The sequence below is a fragment of the Anas acuta genome, chromosome 24 (assembly GCF_963932015.1).
Source record: "Anas acuta chromosome 24, bAnaAcu1.1, whole genome shotgun sequence".
NCBI lineage: Eukaryota > Metazoa > Chordata > Aves > Anseriformes > Anatidae > Anas > Anas acuta.
In genome coordinates, this window is record NC_089002.1 from 4466362 (window position 1) to 4488141 (window position 21780).

Consider the following 21780-nt stretch of genomic DNA (forward strand, 5'->3'; position numbering starts at 1 on the left):
TGATTTTTATCATTTTACTTTATTTGCGTTAAGATAAACCGCGCCTTCGTCTGTACAATTTCTCCTTAAATACTTGGCAACCCTTAAAAATAAAAATCGAACCAAAAAAAATAATAATAATAATAAAATAAAATAAAAAGAGAGGAACAGTGCAGGCTACAATATCAAAACAGTACAATGCTTGTGAATAAATAACCCCTGGGCAGCTCGGGGACTCGGCTGTTCAGATTGCACGGGGCTGGCAACTGCAGCCCTCCTGGGTCCTCATCACCCCTTCCCCTGACGGCAGGACCAGCAGCTCCCCCCAGCTCCTAGTTGACCGTCTCGGCTATGGTGTTGCTGTCGGTTTTGGTGGTTTTGCAGCAGAAGTACTGGTTCCAGATCTGCAGGAAGGCTGTCCGGAACTTCTTGATCCTGAAAGCGTAAACGATGGGGTTCATGGCCGAGTTGCCGTGGGTGAGGAAGATGGCGATGTAGGTGAGGATGTGCGGCGTCTCGCAGGATGGGCAGAACAAGGTGATGCAGTTGAGGACGTGCAGGGGGAGCCAGCTGAGAGCAAAGAGGAAGAGGACCAGTGCCAAGGACTTGGCGATCTTCAGCTCCTTCCCGTAATACTTCTGGGGGTCGTTGGAGCTGGAGGAGACCTTCTTGTTGAGCTGCTTGCGGATGAGGTTGAAGACTTCCAGGTAGATGAGCAGCATGAGCAGCAGGGGAGGCAGGACCCAGACAAAGAAGTTGAAGTACACCATGTACTCCATGCTGATCACCGTCTCGAACTGGCACTTGATGACAAACTCCGCATGGCTGCCGTTCAGCTCGTGAGTCCTCCGCATCTTGTTCAGGTTGTTCCAGCCAAACATCGGGGTGAGCCCCACCAGGAAGGAGACGATCCAACAGCAAGCGATGGCCACTGCTGCCCGCCGGGGTGTCACCACGCTCTTGTACCTGTGGAGGAGACAACAACCACAGGCAAGAATTAAACACAAGCAGGAGATTTGGCCTGGGGGTTAACACTGCTCCGCGTGGGGTGGCAGCGCCCCTGCAGAGGAGGCAGCGATGCTCCTCACCACCTTCCCTTGGCCTGGTTTCTCTCCGTGGAGCCCCCCACTGCCTCCCAGCACCTTCCCCAGCCCCAGGGATGGGCAGAGACCTCCAGGGTGGTGCTGGAGCTCCTGGCATTGATGAGAAGCCAGGAAGTGCATTAGAGACCTGGCGTATGCCCGTGTGTTCACTCAATTGGAAGCCACCCCCATATCTGGGGGGGGTCCCATGGCAGCCCACCTCCCACTCGAGCACCCACACCCACAGCAGCGGGTGGCCCTTCCCTCCTGCTGCATGCTTTCTCCCTGCCAGGCCGATTCCCTCTGTGACAGGGGAGGAAATCGCCAGCAAAAGCTTCCCCGGAGACCTGCTGGGTGGAGGAAGCATCCAGCGGTGCTAATGGTCCCCTGGGGCTGCTCCTGGGCACAGCCTGTTTCATTTCCTAATGTGTCGGCCCCATCGACAAACCCCTCTTTCCTAATGGGCTGGTGCCAAGGGATGGAGGCAGGAGGCAAGAAGAGCCCCGGCTGGGCTCTGTGCCTTCCCCACTGCCGTGGGCATCGCGCTGGGGCTGGTCCCAGCTCTCCAGAGCTTTCCAAGCGGGAAGCGAAGCCTGCTAGATTGATTTCCCCCCTGGCCCTCAGAGGAAAGCTTCTCATCGGAGGCTAGGTGGATTCGCAGCCCGAGTGTTATTACTTTCCACCGGAGGGGATTGAACCAGGAATGTTTTTTTTCTGGCTGTTTGTTGGGTTTTGCAGCGATGCCGGTGTTAACCTGGCCATGGGGATTGCTTGGAGGTGGTTGGGGAACCTGGAGCCCCGTCCTGTTGCTCAAAGCTCCCTGCTGCTTGTCTTTAGCCTTTAGATGAGGTAGAAAAATAGAGCATTTGGGAGCTTTTTAATAAATCTGCCAAGGACCCAAACCCACTCATTCTGCCTCAAAGGTCTCTTCTCAAGACCCATCTCATGGGCAGGGTGTCAGGGTGGGAGCAGGATGGAGAGGGGACATCAGTCCCCAGGAGCACAGAGGGTCCGGAGCCTCCTGCCCCTGGTGACTTTCCCAAATGACCCCCTCTGGTCTGAAAAACCATTCCCAGCATCTCGGAGGCAGGCTGGTCCCATGGGAAGGAGGTGGTAAGGCAGGCTGCTGTTTCCTCTGAGAGCCAGAGGGTGATTTATTCCTGGAGGGGAGGAGAGAGGCCAGGAGACCCTGAGAAAGCCAACAGGGCAGGGAGAGCTGGGGCACTGGGGGACCAAGGGGTGGTGGGAGAATGCCAGCACTGTGGGATGAGAGAGGGGAAAGGGGGGACCCATGGGAGCAGTGGGTGGCAGGAAGATGGGGAGGTCCCCATAAGGAGGAGTGCTGGTCCCACATCACCCACATTTAGGGATTTCGAGGGGGTTCTACTAATTTTGCTGAGGTTCTGGGTGCTCCTCTCCCCCAGAGCTGGGTCAAGAAGAGGCTGCAGGGTGGCAGTGATGTCCCTGTTGTCCCCAGGCACCCTCCTGGAGCTTGGAGCCGGTACCCAGGCATGGAGCTGCTCCCAGAGCACCCTCTGCATCTTCCCCTGCCCACACAGCTGGGTCTGGGGAGCGGAGGGAACAGAGTGAGCACTGAGACCCCGGCTTTAGCCACAAGCTGGATCAGAGGATGCAGGATTCATGCTTGCAGCTGGAGCAGAGGGGATGGAGAATGGCTGCAGGGGGCCAGCATGGATGGCCCTGGCCCCCCGCAGCTCCAGCACGTGGTGTGCTGTTGCAGATGGCTATCAGGACAGCTGCAGAGGTCGCGCAGACCTCAGGTCCCAGGGTTTTGTGCAAGCCCACGTAGTGCAGAGGGTGTAGCATGCGCTCAGCAGAGCAGCTGCCCCTCAGGCTGCCAGTTGCTTGTCCACCTCCCCATATCAGTGCACGTCCCCTCTGTCCTCAGTGCACCTCCATCCACTCTCATTGCACCTCCATCCATCCTCCCTGCACCTCCATCCCTCCTTAACCTCCTTAATTCATCTTCAAGGCACCTCCATCCATCCTCGCTGTGCACGCAGTCCTCCTCAGTACACCCCCGTCCTGCTCCCTGCTGCACACCCAGCTCTGCACCGTGCTGCACACCCAGCCCTCCTCGCTGCATGTCCCTGGCCCCACACACACGATGGTCTGAGTGTCTGGACCTTGCCTGCCCCCTCCTTGCCCTGCTTACATGCCCTGCACCTCTCTGGTGCATCCCCCTGCACATGTGCCAACACCATCACTGTCACAAGAGCCAGAGCCCAAATCAGCAAAACCATAGAAATCAGCAAACCCATAGAAATCAGCAACATCTGGAGCTGGGGCTTTTGTTGCTTTTGCTCCTTCAAGCAACAAGCCGAGGGCAGTGATGCCCACCAAGCAGAGCACCCTGCAGAGAAATGGGCTGGGGGCTCAGGGTGCCCATACCGCCCATCAGCCTTGCACAGGAATGATAAAAATATATAAAATGACTCCAAGTTCCTCCTCCATACACCCCATAGGGTCTGGCCATGGGGAGCCCATGGGGCTCAGCCACTCTGAAGGCTGCAAACCCTACTGAAAAGAAGGGAAATGCAAGATCCTGCCCATTGCTTATCCTGCTGCACAGAGTGATTTTTGGGGCACAAACAGCAGAGGGGCCACGAGCAATCTCTGCTGCTCCCATCATTCTGCTTTGATCATGCCATCAAGCAAATGCCTTTCTCATTTATCTCATTTTGTATTAATGTGATAGAGATGGAATTTGGGATGGGTCTGGGAGGTAGAAGCACTAGTAAATGCTGATAATGGCTTACAATTAATAAATAATTATATTATTATCATTGTCATTGGAACAATTGCTACCATCATTACAATTTTATTGCTACTATTACTTTTATTAACAGCTGTGCCTAAAACATCCAAGATAATGGTCACTACCATCATCATACAATTTTGGTTTGTTTCCTTCATCTGTGGGGTTTTGAGCCTGGCCATAATTGCCAGTTTTCCGCCTGCCCTCCCTCACTGGCGGTATTGGTGCTGTCCCTTCCCCACGGTGATGGGCATCACTCCTGGACACACGGCCAAGGCCAGGAGAAAGGAATGTGGAAAGACCACAGCGGTTGTCTGTGATATGCTGATATTGCAGTGAACTGGGATAGGCAGGAGCTTTGGTTTGGTGCAGAACAAGGATGTCTGCGAGGGTTTGAAAAATAAGACAAAGAGCCAAAATATCAATTATTGATAGGGTGCTGTCTGCATCCCCAGAGGAAGCACAAGTGACAAGTGGAGGCAGAAAAATTGGTCTGAAAATTAGTCTGATTGAGCTGGAGCAGACTCCTTTGGGAAGAGCCACTGCCTGCCCCTTTTTGGGGTGCTGCAGGCAAGCTCTTGAACTGTCTGGCAGTGGGTGGCCCCATGGCCCTCTAACAGCTTTCAGGACACATCCAAAAATGCATGATGAGTGGTGTTATTTGTTGCTCTCCTATCAATTTGACTTCTGTCCTCGGGTCTGTCCCCAAGATAGATAGGAGGGCCTGTTTCCCAGACCTCTAATCCACAGGTCAATCCAGATCTAGCACTGAGGAAACATCTCCTCTTGTCTTGATTGAAAAAGCCTCAAAGATTCCAGGTCTGGTTTGAATAATCTTTTTTCTTAGCATTTCTCTGAATACCTTTTACACCAGAAAATACTTACAGTTGCCCTGCCAGCCCTGAGATGCATCTTTGCTGGTCCTTGCTCTGCTAGGGTTTATTGCAGTGCAGTTCCTGAGGAATTAATTCACTAATGAAGGCAGGCCATCACTAACGAAATGAAGCTGGAGCCAACGTAGTAGGAGGAATGGAGACCAAGCTGACATGAAGATCATCTGCATTATGAGTGCAGCACAGAAGAACGGCCAGAGCATGTCCTGATCTAATTGAAAATCGCTAGATAAAACCTCCTTGTATCTTTGCTTCAGATCTCTCAGTGTCCTGGAGGCTGCTGGATGGGAAGATACTGGGTGTTCGAAGAGGCTCAGAAATGCGAGGCTCAGAAATACAAACTGAGAAATGCAAAGCAGCGTACAGCAAGGGGCAATCTCAGCTCAGGGCTGGATATGGAGGTGCAAGGTGGGAAGTGTTGCTGAAGGGACATTGTGTGCCAGAGGGACCCTGGTGACAGCTCCTTATTCAATTCTAAACCTGGCCATGAGAAGTCATTCCTTCTTCAGCCTCTTTTCTTGACTATTTTCCTTCTTCTCTTTGGGGAAGCCCTCTTTTGGGCTTCATTTATATTAAAAACATTACATTCAAGATCTTGAAGCTTTTCAAGTATTTGAAAGTATACTAAAATATCTTTAAAAAAGTCAGCTGGCATTGGCAAAAAACATCTCTTAGCATCAATGTTCCCCTTGCATCACTTGAGTGCATCTCCCATCTGTTCACATCCCCCTGTTGCGGTGGTTGGGAGCTTTGTGGCTCTTTGGGATCAGCACCAGCTGCTCAGTTCTTCCCGCTCCCAACAGCATCTATCCAAAGACCACAGCAAGCTAACTAGAGAGCCCATGTTGTTTGCAAACGTGGCTGGAGCTGCTGGATGAGGTGTAACGGGCTCTCCCCCCCACCACAAATGTATTTCACACCCTTCTGCGTCATCCCTGCAATGCTGGGGATGGAGGTGACAGGTGGCACCGACACAACCGGAGAGGTAAAGTGAGAAAACATCTCGCGGGCAGAGGGGTACCAACACCATTTCAGCCCATTGCTCCCCTCTCTCAGGGGAGCCCAAAGAGTGTGTCCTGCAGACAGGACATTGGTGCTAGGTGGTGATGGAGCCCCTGTCCTGCACCAAAATGGCCTAGCAGCCTCCATAAGCTTGGGATTTACGATGTCCTACCACAGAGCTGCCTCCTAAGGGACCAGAAGGACCCAAGGCGCCCTGTGCACCATCCCCTCCCAGCACGGCCTGCTGGCTGCTCCATCAGAAATTCAATCGGTGGGAGAAACCTGAGGAGTGCCGGCAGGCCCCTGGGACAAGAGGGGACAGCAGGACGTGGTGGGAGAGTCCAGGCCAGGTGGCTGTGGCAAGGCAGCTTCCAGCGAGCTGGCCTCAGGCTCCTTGTGTGACCTTGGAGAAGTGATTGAAAGGAAACGAGGAGGAAAATCCCAGCCTGGCACCGAGCCCGTGTTTGTTTGCTGAGGGTGAGCATGAGCGCAGCTGGAGGGGGCGGCCGGGCAAGCACCAGGCCGCGCTCACTGCCGGTGGTTTTTTGCTGGGGCTGTAGACAGGTCCCATGCAGACGGGGCTACGTCCCCAAAATCTCTACCCGGAACCCCTCTGGCACCCCTCAAGAAGCCACAGCCCAGGCCAGGGCTGCCCAGCTCCCACCAGCACCAGCTGCCCCAGTCTGCAGCACGCACTGGGACAGCCAAGTGGGAGAAGGGGGAGCAAAGGCTTGGAGCTCGGCGCCACCATGTGCTGAAGGAAGAAGCACAAAGCAGGGGCCTGTGAGGTGCTGGGTCCTCCCTGCTGCTGCTGCAGGACCCCATGTGTGGTCACCACGGCCCCTGTAGCTGGAGCATGGCCTGGGACCAACCCTCGAGACCCAGAAGGACTTCGTCTCCATACAGTGTCCTCCCCACCAGGCACCACAAGCAGCCGGCGCCTTTCTAGCCCTACAGCTCAGCCCACACATGGGGTTACAGCAGCTCAACACCCCAGGCTCAGCACCACCAGCCTTCTTGTTTGAGGACCTCTGCTCCCAAAATGCTTCGGTTTCCTCTGCTGCAGCAGAAGGAGATGGCTCCACACCGCAAGGCTTCTTAATGCAAACCTGGCCCAAAGCCACCATGAGCGAGGCAGAAAGCATGTGCACGGAGCTTTATAAAGCCGTAAGTGAGATGTGTGCCTCTTGCTGAGGTTCCTGCTGGCCCAGTCCATGCCTCGGGCTTGGTTTTGCTGTGATAAAACGGCAGCTCTCTCTGTAGGAATTATTCTGTGGCGAGTGTCTGCAAAGTGCAGGCCGCTACGGCCAGGCAAAGCAGCTAGTGAGCCCGCCAAATGTTTCTAACCACTTTTAATAGCCAGTAATTATTTAATGGATAAAGGCGAGGGTGATTATGAGGCTGATGAGAACAAATCCATCCTGCCAAAATTGACTGGTCCCTGCACACCCAGACGTGATATCCCCAGGGCTTTGGTGAGTGCTTCGCTCGGTGGCGGGAGAAGCTGCAGCTGGCCACAGCTCTGGCAAATGAAGAGGTGACAGAAGGAGGAGGTTTTGTGCTCTGAGCTTTGTACAAGCAGGTTGTGTGGGAAGCTGGGCCTTGCAGCCCTCCTGGACCCAGACAAGGTCCCGGGAGATGCCTCTGCCTTGGTGTGGGTTCAGCCAGCCCCGACACCTCTCCTCGGCCCTTGGAGGCAGCCCTGGGATGCCTGAGGGCTGCAGGGGGATGTGGGCACATCCAAAAGCAACCTTAGGGACTGAAAAAAACCCACAAGAAGGCTGGACAGAGGCTGGACACATCCCACCACCTCTACTGCTCTCCTGAAGCCATCAGCCCTGGTGTAGCCAAGCCCCTGAGCACATATCCCAGCTTGAGCTTGGCATCTCCGGTGTGAATTTGTTACTCCCAGCCTCCTGAGGCTGATAAGGTCTCACCTGGTCCCCATCCCCATGCTCCACGGCAGCCACCAGGTTTCTGAGGTTAAACCTACCACTTTTCAGGTTCCACCTAAAGAAACGAGTTCAGCCTTCACCTGCCAAGCCAAAGAGCCTTGTATGATCATATCTCCAGTCCCTGGCATCTTAGGAGCAGCCACAACATCACACCGCCCTGGATGAGTTCACTGCCAAGCAATCACAGCCCTCTGCCACCAGTCCCGGCGGAGAAGAAGCTGGCTGGCTTTCCTCAGCCTGCTTTGCTTGGGATGTCTGCGCCAGTGAACTCCCCGGGCTCTGGCAATGAATCACAGCCTGTTCTGGGGAACAAACCACAGGCTTCCAGTAACTGCAGAGGTTCTCGCGGATCCCTTGCCAGTTGTGCTCAGCTCAGAAGAAAGATGCGAGCAACCTCTGTGGTGGCTCCACCATGGGCAGATGGTTCCTGCTGGGACCAGGAGCTGCAGGGGGAAGCGGGACCACGGGAAGGCTGGAGGTCACAGGGGAGGAGGATGGAAAGCGTGGTGACCTTGCACACATCCTTCTACTCCAGGCTCTGCTTCGGGCATGGGAGATGTTGCTGTTGTCCAAAGAAGGCAAAGGAGCCCGCTGGCTGCTGCCACACAGCAAGAAAGGCAATTTTTCTCAGATCCTTCAACAGCATCTTTCACCCAAGCAGCAAATATAAATCCTTCCTGCACATGAAGTTAATTTTGCTTTCAAACTGGGCTTGCTTTATAGCCTGTGGTTGGATCCTGATGAATTCAAGTATTCTCTCGCTGCATAAGCAACAATTCTTGGTAAAGAGAGCCCAGCTGCTGCTCAGCCCCCTCATCCTAAATATGTGCAGGCTGGAGCCAAGCAAGGATCTTGGGATGCCCAGGGCATCTGATGCCTGATGGAAATGGTGGCTTAAGCCATGCCCCAGAGGGTGACCGTGACACCACCCAGTGCCCCCAAGGGTGCTGAGTGCCCATGCTGTGGTGGCCATGCTCTGGAAGTGTCACCTCACTGCTATGTGACCATCCTGGGGGTGCACCCGCTGTCCCTGGTGGTGGGGTATAAGGAGCACTGAGCCACAGATTTGCTGCCTGCTTCCTTCTGGGGAAAAAAGCAGGATTTGGCCTCCCACAGCCAAGCCCCAGGACTCCCTCCCAGCTCCGCCATGTGTGGTCACAGCCCTCAGGGGTGTTCCTGGATCGCCGGCTTCTCCCTCCAGGACCTGGAGGTAGTTGGGAGGGAAATGATTTAGCGCTATTGGCAACAGCTTCAAAATCATGAAACGAGCTGCAGGATCTCAGAACTGGGGGAAAAAGATGTACTGTTCTTGTATTTTGGCTCCTGGTTTCAGGCAACATTTTTGAGCATTTCTCTGCAGTGCAAAGCACAAGAAGCACTACTTTAAAAAAGGGAAAGAAGCAGAAGTTGAGAGTCTTCTATTATATCAAGATTGTGGGAATCAGGGCACAGACAAACACCCCAGCCCATGAGAGATGGGGGTGAGCTTATGAGGGATGATTACACCGGCTGATGGACAGTGCGACGAGCACAATGGACTGGCTTTCAACATGTCCTGCATGCAGCAAAGTCACCGGATGTTTTTAGTGTCTGAAGAGGTGTGCCATCAAAAAGTGAATTTTGATGTGCAAATGTCTCCTTGGAAGGGGAACAGCCCTCCTCCAGCAGAAAACAATTTCTGCAGAGCAAGGAGGTTTCAGGACGAGTCACCCAAAGCCCATGTACACCTCTCTCAGGGTGCTGGTGTCTCTCACCCAAGGATGGGAGCCTCAGGTCCTCTGTCCTCACCACTCTGGGCCATGACAAATGGACCCGGCCACTATGCGGGCTTCCATGCATCAGCCCTGCCCCTGCTGCAGCAATTAGCTGGGCACTCATTACCCAGCTTGGGCTCAGAGCTGTGTGGTTGGAGAAGTCAGAGCATCCTTGTAACACAAGGCAAAGGGGATAAAAGGCAGCTCTGGCTCTTTTCAGTGTAAACTCAGGATAAAGGCAGTGTTTTTTCAATTGAATTTTTGTATTGCACTTGAATTTTTCTATGCATTACATTCATTTCTTCTTTATACAAAGGAGCCCCTTTGAAATGAGGACTCTGAAAGGCAGCCCCCAAAAAAGAAGAAGGGAAAGGAAAGAAGGAAGGGAGAAGAAAGAAGGCGGCTCCAAAACACACTCAAAATGCCAAATCTGCCAAATGTGGGCTCCATGAGAAGCTGAAACAAGACAGCAAATACAAGATGCCTGGTGAGATCAGGCTCTGAGAGCCTCTGTGGCTCTTACCCCAGCCCACAAAGTGCTGTGGCTTGCTAGGAGGAAGGTGCCAGCTGAGGAAGAGCTTGGTACCGCCTGCATGGCACCAGGGCAGCTGCCACCATCCTTCTCTGTGTTTCACCATCACCGTCTATGAATGCTCCAAGTCAGAGGACAAGTTGGTATCCGACCAGGTGAGTCTGGAAAGAACCAAGAGCCATTAAAAGGAAGGAGCGGGACAGATATCCCAATTGGAGAGGAGATAAGAGGGGTCCTGAGATCTGCTGTTGGGCAGGATTTTGCGCTTTTCTCCCTGGGTGAAGGGGAGGCAGGAAACCTGCGATAGCATCTCCCATGGCGAGGCATTAACCCAGCCACGAGGCACAGCTGAGGTGGGTCTTTATCTCTCAGCTGCAGAAGGACACTTCAGAAAATGAGATATCCTAAATTACAGCTGGAACAAGAGATTAGTATCGGCTGTCTTTTAATTTCTTGTTTTCGCACTTCTGCTTGCTGACCCAACTCCTGACTGATTTTTGCAGTCAACAACCAAACTCTTTGGTTTCTTAGGCTACAACTTGTTATTGCTGTCCGGGATCCTTACAGCACAATTTGTCGCTGCAAAGGGAACATTTCCCTTCGTGCACTTCGCCTAGTTCAAAGATTAATACAACCAAGGCTGAAAAATTGGCTGGAAGTTTGCAAAACAGGGGAGGTTGTTTTCTCCACCCAATGTCTAAATGAGAATTAGGAGAGCTGATGAGATCTACTGCTTCTAAGCCTCAGAGGACACAGTAACCCCAAACAACCAGTTCAGCGTCTTCTGTACAGTGCAAATTTCCCCTGCTTAAAAGCTCCATTTCAAATACCAAAAGCAGTCAGATTAATTAATCTTTTTTTTTTCTTGCTGATGAGTTGGCTATATGTGCTTTCAATTAATGAAAACTGTCTCCAAGATGCCATTTTGTGCTATAGCTAATTTCTAACTTCAGTCCAAATGCAATTTGCCACAAATCATGGGTACAACCCGTGTATTTCACCCCTCCACAACATCAGGGGAACAGGAGAGGGGAGGGAAGGACTACGTATGTGTTAAGCCATGAGGTTATTTATATGGAGATGGATCTGTCCCATGCAGATCTATATATCTTGACCAGCCAAATGAAACGCCAAATTGAAAGTGGAGGCTCCAGTTAACACCACAATCAAATGTTCCCTCACCGCAGAGAATCGATCTTTCACCAAGAAAACAAACAAAAAGTCCAAGTGCAAAGCAAATCTGAACTCTATTATTTAAATCTTGTTTCCTTCAGATTTAAACAATGATTTACTCCCTTAGGAGAAAACTGATTGACCTTGCTGCCTGGAAGGAAACAGCTCCGTATTTCCATCAGGGTGGCAGAGAGAAAGAACCAAGACCCGAGACCAGGAACTGCAGCAAAATGCATCAGCTGGACATAAATTACACTCCGTGCATCTTCCTAATTACCCTGGCAATTAAATCCAGGCAAGGAGCAGCGGGCAGATGCAGCCTGGGTCTGCTCAGGCAGCCTGGTTGGTGCAGGGCATGGATTTAAAGAACTCGTGGGCCAGGCAGCATCCAGCTCTCCCCGTGCACAAGGACTGCTGCGAAGCCTGCGAGGGACCCAGCGTCCCCTCTCCTCGGTGCTCAAGGAGCAGTGCACGGTCTGTGCAAGAGGCTTCCCAGGCTGCTGGAGACAGAGGAGCTTTGCTGGGGCTGGACCAGCAGCAATTAGGGCACGGGATGGCCCAAATAGGATGGGGCATCTGCACTGCCGAGGCTGTGAGCTTCGTGGGAACGAGTGCTGGTCTCTATTAAAGTAAACCCACACGGGTGTCCGCCCAGCTCTGCACAGCCTTTGCCTCGTCCATCTGGACGCAGGCTGTGCCATCAGCTCTCTCACAGTCCTGACCGCTCGGTGCCACAGGCACACAGAGCCACTCGCGCTGAAATAAACCTGTCATTTCTGCACGCTACAGGGCTGAAGTCACCGCGTGTTGCTACCAATGCAGAAAAGAAAGAGAAATAATTCAGGCTGTAAGCCTGTGCTAATTCTGGCTGTGTCTGAGGCAGCATTCCTCAGCACCAGCCTCTCGGTGCTTTCCGGGAGTCTGTAGCATCACTCCCTCTGCGAACAGATGGGGAAACTGAGTCGCAGAGGGGGGCTCTGAGATGCCAAGTGAAGCAAGATGAACCGAGCTGAATGAGAAAGCATCCCTGGTGCCAGGAGCTGGCACTTCCCTCATTCAAAGGAGGCCAAGAAAAATCGTCCTGATCTCTGCATGCAGGATGGGGAATGGCCCAGAGAGGACAAAACTTCCCAGCATCTGATCTTGCTCTGCCCTGCCCGGTGTCCCCAAATCCAATCCTTACTCTGCAGTTTGCCCCCCATCACAAATATGGACCTGCTTCTGTTTTTTGGAAGGAGGAGCCCACCCCTGTGGGGTTGTTTTACACTCCTGCTGATGGTGACACTCTCCTGGTGACTGTCATCACCAACAACATCTCCTCAGCCCCAGACCTTCCCATTTGGCTGCCCTCAGGTCAGGAAGTGCCTGGGCAGGCTGCAGCAGGGCTGGGCACTGGCGCCGCAGGAGATGCTCAGCTCATTGCTATTCCGCAGGGCTCCCTGCTGGCTCTGGGGCTTTTTTGTGCCCATCTTACAGAGCATCAATTGCTCTTTCTTCTGCCTGGACGTCCTGCGCGAGAGCCACACGCCTGCCCTGGCAGCTGGGTGTCTGCGCTGCCAACAGAGCCAAGCTGGCTCTTCTGACAGGGTTACGCTCATCCTAACACCACGAAGGGCAAGGGCAGCAAGGCTCTGGTGCACCCTGGGGTGCAGGAGGAGCTGAGGGTGGCCCAGTTGATGGTGACCCCACAGCACGTGGCCGACCAGAGCATGGCAGATACCACACACAGAGGTGCCAGGGGCTGGGCCAGGGGCTACCCAGACCAGCCCATGGCTGGGGAGGAGGCTGGTGCCAGCCCAGTGGCAAAGCGGTGGCAAACCCCGTGAGTCACAGGGCTCTGCTCTACCCCCTGCATGGAGCAGATGTGGGACTATTTCTATGAAACCAGGTGACCAGGACCCCATCAGAAGACTCCGACATGCCTGGAGCTGGCTCCAGCACCAGCTGGCCGTGCTGACGGCGCACAGCAGGGTGAGCTGGTCCCTGACTCACTCCTGACACACTGCCTGCAGGGCCAGGCTGGGCTGGCGGGCACCCGGCCGGCTGAATCAGCAGCTTGGGCCTTGGCAGAGTCTCCTTTTGTAGAGTTTCACTTGTCTTATCTGCCCCAGCTCTGTGGGGTCCTTGGAAAGCACTGGACACCGAGCCCCGGTGTGCGTCATCACCGCCTCCACCAACCCATTGCCCTTGGAAACATCCGAGTCGCTCCAGGAAAGGGAAAGCCATCTCCAAATTGTGTGGTGGGGCTGCTGGAAGTGTGACAGAGACCGCCTGGATGTTCCCAGTGTTTTTGGGGCTCTGCTGCTCTACCACAGGTCTGACGGACCCATCATACCACAGACCTCCCGCCTGGTGGGGTCACCCTGAGCAAGCCATGGCACTGCTCTGTGCCTCAGTTTCCCTGCCTGTAAATGTACTGCTGCCCTTGCTGGGAACTTGCCTTCAAATCTACTGGTAATGCATTGCCAAGGGTCTATGTTCTAACCTCAAAATTACTAGAAATCAGAAGGAAAATAATGAAAATCTTCCCCGAGTGTGATTGTGGTGTGTAGGTGGTGAACACCAGCAGGGAGCTGCGCGTTGCTCATCTCCCTGCAGAACGATGCTGCAGAGGGAAGCTCTGCCCAGGAGACAGATGTCGGCTCCAGCTATCGGGGTCAGGGCGAAACAATCCCATGGGCAGCTTGCCCGGCACGGGGACTGCATCTGGCCCTGCTCAGAGGCTGGGACGAGGTGGGGTGCTGCTGCCTGTGTGCCCATCCAGGGTTTCCAACAGCCACACACTTCCCCTTGCCCTTTTAGTCCAAAAAGTTTGGGAATAACCCCAAATATCAAACCCAGAGCATCCCTGCTCTGCCCCCCTCCCCTCTGCACTGCTGAGTGTGAAGCCTCCCACGGTTGGACCCTTGCCACGTTCCGAGGAGGGCACATCCAAAAACCCAAGCTTATTTTTCCCCCAAAATCTGAGGATCTGGGAACACTGCTTCCAGCCCAGGTTGCTCCCCTCTGGCCAGCACCGCAGCGTCTGTGTTTTTTTTTGAGTGACCTGATTTTGGGGCTGTCAGCAGGCGTCTCGTGGTGCTGCTGCAGCAGCTGCGCGTGCTCCCAGTGAGCCTGATCCAGACGTCCCCTCGCCAAGGGAAGATCTGCGACTTAGCCTGCGCTTGGCTGAAAGTTACTCTGCAGATCACAGAGCCGTGCTGCACACTGGCTCACCCGGCTACTCGCAGGATCTACGGCTGATATAACCCGATGGGAAATCCCTGCCCATTTCAGCTGTGCAAGGGTCAGGCTCCGGGTCCAGGACCCGCACGGCACATCCGTGCCTTCGGGTGTAAGCAGAGCTCTCGGTGTGAAACGTCTGCTCTGATTTAGCACCCACACGCTGAGCTGCTCGAGGGGGTCTGGAAAATACAGCTCGGAAACAGCCCCAGGTCTCCAGCAGCCCCTCCCAGGCTGTGTTTTCTGCCTTTTCTCCTCCACCCTTGGTTCTGATCTACCTGCTCCCTGCGCATGAAGCTTGCTGCAGGTCACCCTCATCTGCTAAAAATAAGCTTGGCAGAAGGCAGCAAGGGCTGGAACAAAACTGCTCTGAGAAAGAGGTGGCTGCAAAGATCTGCCAGTCCCCCAAACTTCTCTGGCTTAGGAAAATGGGAGTGTTTTCCTTAGAAATACAGCCTGCTTTTGTAAAGATGGATGGTGCCTTGTCGTTGACTAACAATGAAAGAAACCTCGATGAACTCCCGGGTACGAGAGCCCCCCTGCAGCTCTCCAAGCTCCCGCTCTCGCTCTGAGTCACCTGGATGCTTTTGAAACCTTTCCTCCAGATTTAAAAATAAGCCTCGGATGAGCCACGGTTTGGTTTACTCACTTGCTTGGCTGGGCAGGATCACTCACCATTGCCCTCACATATCCTCTGCTGCTTTGTCCAGGCTGGTTGGAGCCATCTCCGGTCACCCTCGCCACCCCGGGGACACGTGGGACACATCAGCTCGGTAGCAGATTGCCCTCAGATGAAGCATACGTTTCTTTATCTTAATTTCAACCCATTGCTCTGGTCTGATATCCTTACAACAGTCTGAAATACTGCTTCTGAGGTTTGATAACTCCCCTTTCCACGGGCATCATCTCCAGGGGAGCAGGTCCCGCAGGGACTGGGGCCACCGCACACCCCAGCCTGGCACAGAACCTCTCCGTCTGCACCCTGGGCACGTCTGCTGCCCCCCAGAGCCCAAATATCCGGGGAGACTTCTCAGCGTTAAGAGTTGGGAGCACTGAAAAATATTTTCTGCCTTCCTTAGGTGCTTTGGTGCTCCCATTTCCCGGGAATCTGGGACAAAGCAAGGGTCAATGCCTCCCTGTCCCCCTCTCCCACGGCAGCGGGGTGCCCCCAGCCATCCTGCCAGGATCCCCCATGAATTCCCCATGAGGAAAAGAAGGGAAAGCGGCTCAGCCACGCTCCCTGCTCCGCGCCCCAGCTGGCCGAGGGTGACGGCGCCTTCCCCAGCTTCCCTGTGACCCAGCCCCAGCTGGCCCCACGCCTGTGGCTCTTGGCAGGCCCGGGGAGAAGGGGAAAGAGCACTGCAATCCTGACACGAGCCGGAGCTCAGGCAGGAGCCTGGAAAACCTAGGGTCAAGTGGGAGGAAGCTCCCCCTTTGCACCGCCAGCTCCATCCAAAGGCTCGCAGGTCACCTGCAAGTCCTCCTCGCTTGCAGGAGCTGTGCTCCAGGCCCAGATGCTCCTGTTTTCCCTGAGCTGTTTTATCTCCTAGGGCTCAGGGCATTTCTGCAACAGTGCAAGGTGCCAGCACTGTCCCCAGAGTCACCCGCAGACCCTGCTCCACCCTGGGCTCTCCCCGTGCTGTGTCGCAGCTTCCCATCTCTGCTCTTGCCTCTCATTTCCGAGCAATTTCCAGCCTGGTTTGATCTAATTTTCACAGCTCTGCAGCCTCACACATGTGCTCAAACCCTGCAGAAATGCACACGCGGCTTGCGCTGGTGGGATGCTCCTCGGGGTGCCCCCAACACCTGGGTGTTGGGGTCTGGGCAAGGAGGGTGGTGGCCCCCCATGTGCAAGGGCTCTCTCTCCCAGCAAATTTTCCCTGGTTTTGTCTTTCTGGCATGTGTTTCAAGCCATTTGAGGAAAGAGCTGGTGGTTCAAGAGAAGCAAGAAGCCCTGCGATGGAACCAGGCTGTGTCCCTGCCTCCAGCTTCCCTGGTCTAGGGGGCTGCAGTTCAGCACATCCCAAGACCTCCAGCTCCTCCTGCCCCAGCCCTCTCCAAAAAAGCCCCACACAGCACCTCAGGGCAGAGCAGAGAACCCTCAATCATCCTCAGAGCAGAGATGGGCGCTAAAGGAGCTCCATTCCCCTGCAGACATCCCTCCGGCACCGTCCCCTCCTGCATCCTGCCTCTGGCCACCGCCGCGGGGATGCCGGGGGCCGGTTCCTGCCGGACGCCCCCGGCCGGCTGCTTCCCCTCCCTTTGAACTCGTTTCATCTTCCCTGAGTGTGGCTGAGAGGGGAAAACATGGTCTGGGCCAGGGACCCCGCTGTGCCCGGCGAGGGGAGGCAGCACGCCGCGGGTGCCGCTTCACCGCCGGGAGGGGAGGAAGGATGCGAGAGGGGAGATGTGAGGTTTTCCGCCAGCATGAAGGCAGCGAGCCTATTTTAGGTGGTTTCCAGCTGTTTGGAGAGGCTCCTGTTGGGGCTGGGAGCTTGGGACCCTCTGCTCAACTCGAGCAATGCTTCTGCATCCACACATAGTCGAGGAAAGGTGCGCTGGGGGATGCAGCCTGCTCTGGACCCCAGCAGGAAGGAGGGATGTTACCCAGGGGCTTGGGGCAGAGGCAGAGGGCTTGGTGGGATAACCCCGATCCTAACCACATTGGGGGCACAGGGCACTGGGAGGGCATAAGGTTCACCTCCAAGAGCAGGAGCCAGCAGCCTCTCCATCCCCAAAATCTGCCTCGGCTTTGCATGGATGACCCAAACTCCTCCATGTTCCTGTGTCAATGGGGAGCAGGGCCACGGTAACAAGGAGGACTCCTGAAATGGAGCAGAAGCTCTCTGGTTGCTCGGACATCACCCACTGCCCCATTACAAACATCCCGGGGCATGATTTGCTCAAGACTCAGCTACACCATCAGACACCCACCTCCAGGGCACCAAAGCTCCCTGGCCCCTCAGTGCTCACTGTCTGTGGGGTGTGTGGGGCGCAGACGGGTCCACTTTTGCTGGATGAAAGCACAACCCTTGTGGCTCCGGGGCCGGGTGTGTGTGGGTAGCCAGGAGCTGGAACCGGGCTGCGCTGCGCCGTGTTCCCCCTCCCTGCCAAGCTGCGCCTCCGGCCCCAGCTACCTAATTAAATAGAAAGCCCGGGAAGCCCAGCGGTGACTTTGCTTCTCCTTCAGACAACTCTCCGCAGCCAACAGCCCTGTTGTCTGCTCAGCCCAGGTGGCCAGTACGTGACGGGGACTTGGGAACCTTTGCGCTTTCCTTCAGGGCTCCCAAAATGCAAGCGGCACCCCCAGGGGACCCCGGAATGGTGATGGCACAAGGATGGAGAATATCCTTGTCCTGCTTCCCCCATCGGTCCCCTCCGTGGAGACATGGCCATGGAGCCCGAAATGTGAAGGTGGTGGGCTGAGAGGGAGCTCTGCTAGACAGCAGCTGTCAGTGCCATCAAAATCTTTCAGTACCTTTTTTTTTTTAACATCTAGCAAGAACTTGGGAGAAATTTAGGCATTTCAGATTCAGGAAATATTCTTTAGCAGTGTTTTCTGTCCTGTTTGTCATTTCTAATATTTCGCTGCTCTGTCTAGGGCACAAAATCACCTACATCAACTGCATTTGCCAACTGCCAGCAATTCATGATAGGCACGAAAGGAAACGTCCAGGAAACTTCCAGGGACGAGCGAACAGGAGAGCTGGCGCAGCTGAACACTTCTTGGCGAGGCCATGAAGTTATTCAATATTAAAGAAGGGTGTGAACCGTAGCAAAATCTCACTGTGCTGAGTGGTAGAGCACGAAACAGGCTGACAAAATACAGGGTTAATATTGCATGAGAAAAGCCTGCCCGAGGTATACGCGGTACGGAGGACTTTAACTTAATGTTGCTCTCAGGAAAGTGCCTGGAGTCAGAGCAGAAATCTCCCCCCAAAGGCCCATTGCATGCTCAGGGGGAGTGAAGGAGGAAAGAGGCTGAATTTGGTAGGAAGAGGAGACAGACGAGCTCGGCAGCGTTGCTATGTATAAACCCACAGTCCTCCCACACCTGAACCTGTCCCCACTGCACCAGGGATGCAGAAGGACCGAAAAAAAAAACACCGAAAGTGGTGACAGGGTGCGAATCGCTTTGGTACGCCGTCGGGCTGGGAGATGAGGATTTTTCAGGCTGGGAAAAATCACACTTGGGGAGGAAGTCGGGAGCCGCCTGCGAAACTGCGTGCGGCGGGGAGGGGGTGAGCAGGGGCCGTGTTTTTATCCTGTGCCACCCCTCTGGATTACGCTCCTTTCCTGAGCAGCCTCTCTCAGCCCCAGATGGATGAAAAAAAAAAAAAAAAAAAAAAAAAAAATACCAAAGCAACAGATCCTTGTGGATCCAGTGGATCTGAGCACTACGAGCACTCCTGAGCAGCCACTTGGTCCCGGCGCAGTTGCCTCCTGCCCCAGAAAAGCAATTCCTGCCCTGGGAAGGGTTCTGCTCCTGCTGGCAGCACCCAGCACAAGGAGGTTTGGTGTCTTTTTGGGGGGGTCTTTGTGTTTACACGGGGCTGTGCACCATCGAGTGGCCCCGACGTGGCTGTCACATCCCATCCAGCCCCCAGACACCACCAGTCCCACCACAGCTCCCCAGCCCCGCACCGGAGGGCAGGGAGCTGGCCACAAAGCAGTTAAATATTCACTCCTGGAGCAACGGAGTTAAAACAAAGTGCGTCCCCCAGGTATTTGCTGTGGGCTCGGCTTTCCCAGCAGATACAGGTGATGAGAAGGGGAAAGACACGTGGAGAGGAGTCATCCGTGGGGCAGCCCCACAGCCAGGGCTCACTGCTGAGAGCTGAGCCTGCCTGAAGTGACGTGCCGGGCTGTCACCACTGTCCCTGCAAGCCCCAGAGCCACGTCCCACAGGTCCCTGAGGTTGTCAGTGCCAGGGTCCTGGTCCCCACCTTGCCAGGAGAAACCTGGGCTGAGGACAGAGCTGTCTCTCCTGGGCACCTCACAGGTGGGATGTGGGGACCCCATGACCACCCCCAGCACCCCCGAAACAGAGCAACCGGAGGCTGTGGGACCCCCGTGGCCAAGCCCATCCCAATCAGTGCTGCAGCCAAACTGGCACTGCCGCTTCTTGGAGAGCCTGGGGCATCCTCCCTGCCTCTGAACCTCCCCAGCAGCCACCCCAGACCCGTTCCCAACACACTGTCCTACCTGACGGGGATCTTCACCCGCAGGTACCGATCCACGGCGATGGCCAGGAGCGCCAGGATGGAGCTCTCGGTGAGGATGAGGACGGGACAGGCCACCATGAGGCAGCTGTAAAACTCCGTCTGCGGTCCGATGTTGATGATAATGGCCAGGGGGATGACCAGAGCCCCCACGGCCACGTCAGCCACCGCCAGCGAGACGATGAAGCAGAAAGTGGCGTCCCGCAGCGCCTGGTTCATCTTCACAGCCCAGATGACCAGGATATTCCCCGGCACGGACACCAAGGCGATGAGGACTTCGATGGAGATGTAGGCAGCCTGGAAAGCCGAGACGGGGTGTGCCATGATGCTCCCGTCCCCTCCCGGCTCTTTTTGGGGTCCCTCGGTCACCTGCAAAGGCAGAGGGAGGCGATCAGCCACTGGCATCCTCGGCGGCGCGGCGAGCCGGGACGGAGCCTGTGCGGCGGGGAGGGGGGGAGACGTGGGGGGGGAGGTGGGAAATGAAAGAAAAAAAGCAAAAAAAAAAATAAGCAAACAACAAACAAACAAACCACAACCTCCGCTTGTGCCGGCCCCCGGCGCTCCGGCCCCCCCCCCCTCTCCAACCCGCCCCCCTGGGCTCGTCCTTTCCCGGCCCCCCCCCCTCCCCTCCCCGCAGCCCGGGGCTGAGCCGAGCGGCCGGGGGGGAGCCGCTGGGGCTCGGCCGCCCCCTCGGGGCCGCCCCTCGGGGCCGTTTGCCAGAAGCGTGCGGCCGAAGCGACCCCCCCGGAGCCGGCCCCGCCGCCTGCCGCTGCGCCCCGCAGCCGCGTCCCCCCCGGGAGCTCCGCAGCGGCTCCTCACCGTGTCCGGCGGCCTGGGGGGGGGCTTCTTTGGGGCTTTTCCCCGACCCCAGAGACAGCGCGGAGGTGCTCAGCCACCGGGCAGGGCGGGGGCCATGCTGGGGGCGGCGGGAGGGATGCTCGGGGCCGCCCGCCCCGCTCCGCCTCGGCTCCGGTGCCCGGCCCCGCTCGGCTCCCGGCCGGCACCGAGCATCACAGGGGGGGCTCCCGAGGGGTTTTAAAGAGGGACCGAGCCGATCTGGGGCTGCTGGGGCTGGGGGGGGGGGAGTGGCGGGGGTGGGGGAACGGGTTCAGAAGCGGAGCCCGGCTCCGAGCCGCCTCGGTCCCGCTCGCAGCCTCCGGAGCCGGGGGAGGCGCCGGAGCCGGAGCTGGAGGCGGGGGGGAGAAGCCGGAGCCGGCCCGGAGAGAGCCGGGAGCCGCCGGGCACCGGGCACGGAGCGGCCGCTGCCCCCCGGGCTCGGCACCAGGATGGCACCGGGAGCCGCAGGGGGTGCCCGAGCTGCCCCCAGGCTCACCCCGAATCAGCCCTGGGGGGGCTCGGGGCTGAGTCCCAGGGCACCCTCAGAGGGGCACCCAAGGGTGCTGGGGGCTGCGCACCCTCCCGACAGTGGGAAGGGCAGAGGGCAAGCGAGCTGGGCTGGTTTATCAGAGTGCTGCAGGGACTGGGACCGGCTGTGAGCTCGGGTTCGGGGCAGTGGGACTCTCCCCAAACCCATCCGAGCCTCTCTGCACCCTTTGTCCTTCCTCTGGTGGGACGTGGGGCTGGATGTGTCCCCTGCTGCTCTGCTCTACCTTGGTGAGAGGTGTCCCCGTGCCTGGAGCTGTCCCTCGGGGCTGACCCATGACCTTCTCCTCCATCTGAGCTTGCAGAGCCCAGGTGGGGATGGGGACGGCTGTGGGGACATCACGAACCCAGTGCTGGACCCCTCCATCAGCTGGTGGCCCAGGGGCTTCTCCCTCACCACCACCAACCGGGCAGCTGGCCCAGGTTTGGGGTCAAGCACTCGGTGGCCATCTGGGGACCGTGGTGATGTGCCACCTCGGACACTTTAGCTGTGCCAGCGGCAGGGCAAGGAGAGCTTATACGGATTTAAAAGATCTGTTTGCTCTGCAGGGAGAAAAATAAACCGGGGATGGCGAGTTCACATAAACACTGTGCTATTTATGGGAGGCTGCGTCTCGCTGCGCATCTCTCCTCGCACATCCTCTGCCGCCGGGAGGAAGCCGTTATCCCACTGCGGGGCTCAGCCTGCAGCCAAAGGTGATGTGGGGCAGACCCGCCTGGTGCACGGCCCCATCCAGCCCCAAAGGGTCCCCCTGCACATGGATTATGGAGCAGGGCAGCACCCAGGGGATCCCCTGGTTATCA

General features: G+C 56.2%; 1 protein-coding gene across 3 annotated transcripts; it reads right to left on the reverse strand.

Annotated features, from left to right (window-relative positions):
• ADORA1 (adenosine A1 receptor) lies at positions 1–20611 on the reverse strand. 3 transcript variants are annotated; one of them, XM_068659883.1, is made up of 3 exons: positions 20413–20611; positions 19577–19962; positions 1–945 (listed from the first exon to the last, which is right to left on the reverse strand). In XM_068659883.1, the coding sequence occupies exons 2-3, from the start codon at positions 19915–19917 to the stop codon at positions 312–314; spliced, it is 975 nt and encodes a 324-aa protein (XP_068515984.1). In that variant the 5' UTR covers positions 19918–19962; positions 20413–20611; the 3' UTR covers positions 1–311. The 3 variants fall into 3 exon arrangements, with proteins under 3 accessions (XP_068515984.1, XP_068515983.1, XP_068515986.1); XM_068659882.1 differs by having other exon boundaries at positions 19577–20028; XM_068659885.1 differs by lacking the exon at positions 20413–20611 and adding an exon at positions 20130–20259.
• Between the last annotated feature and the right edge of the window lie 1169 nt (positions 20612–21780).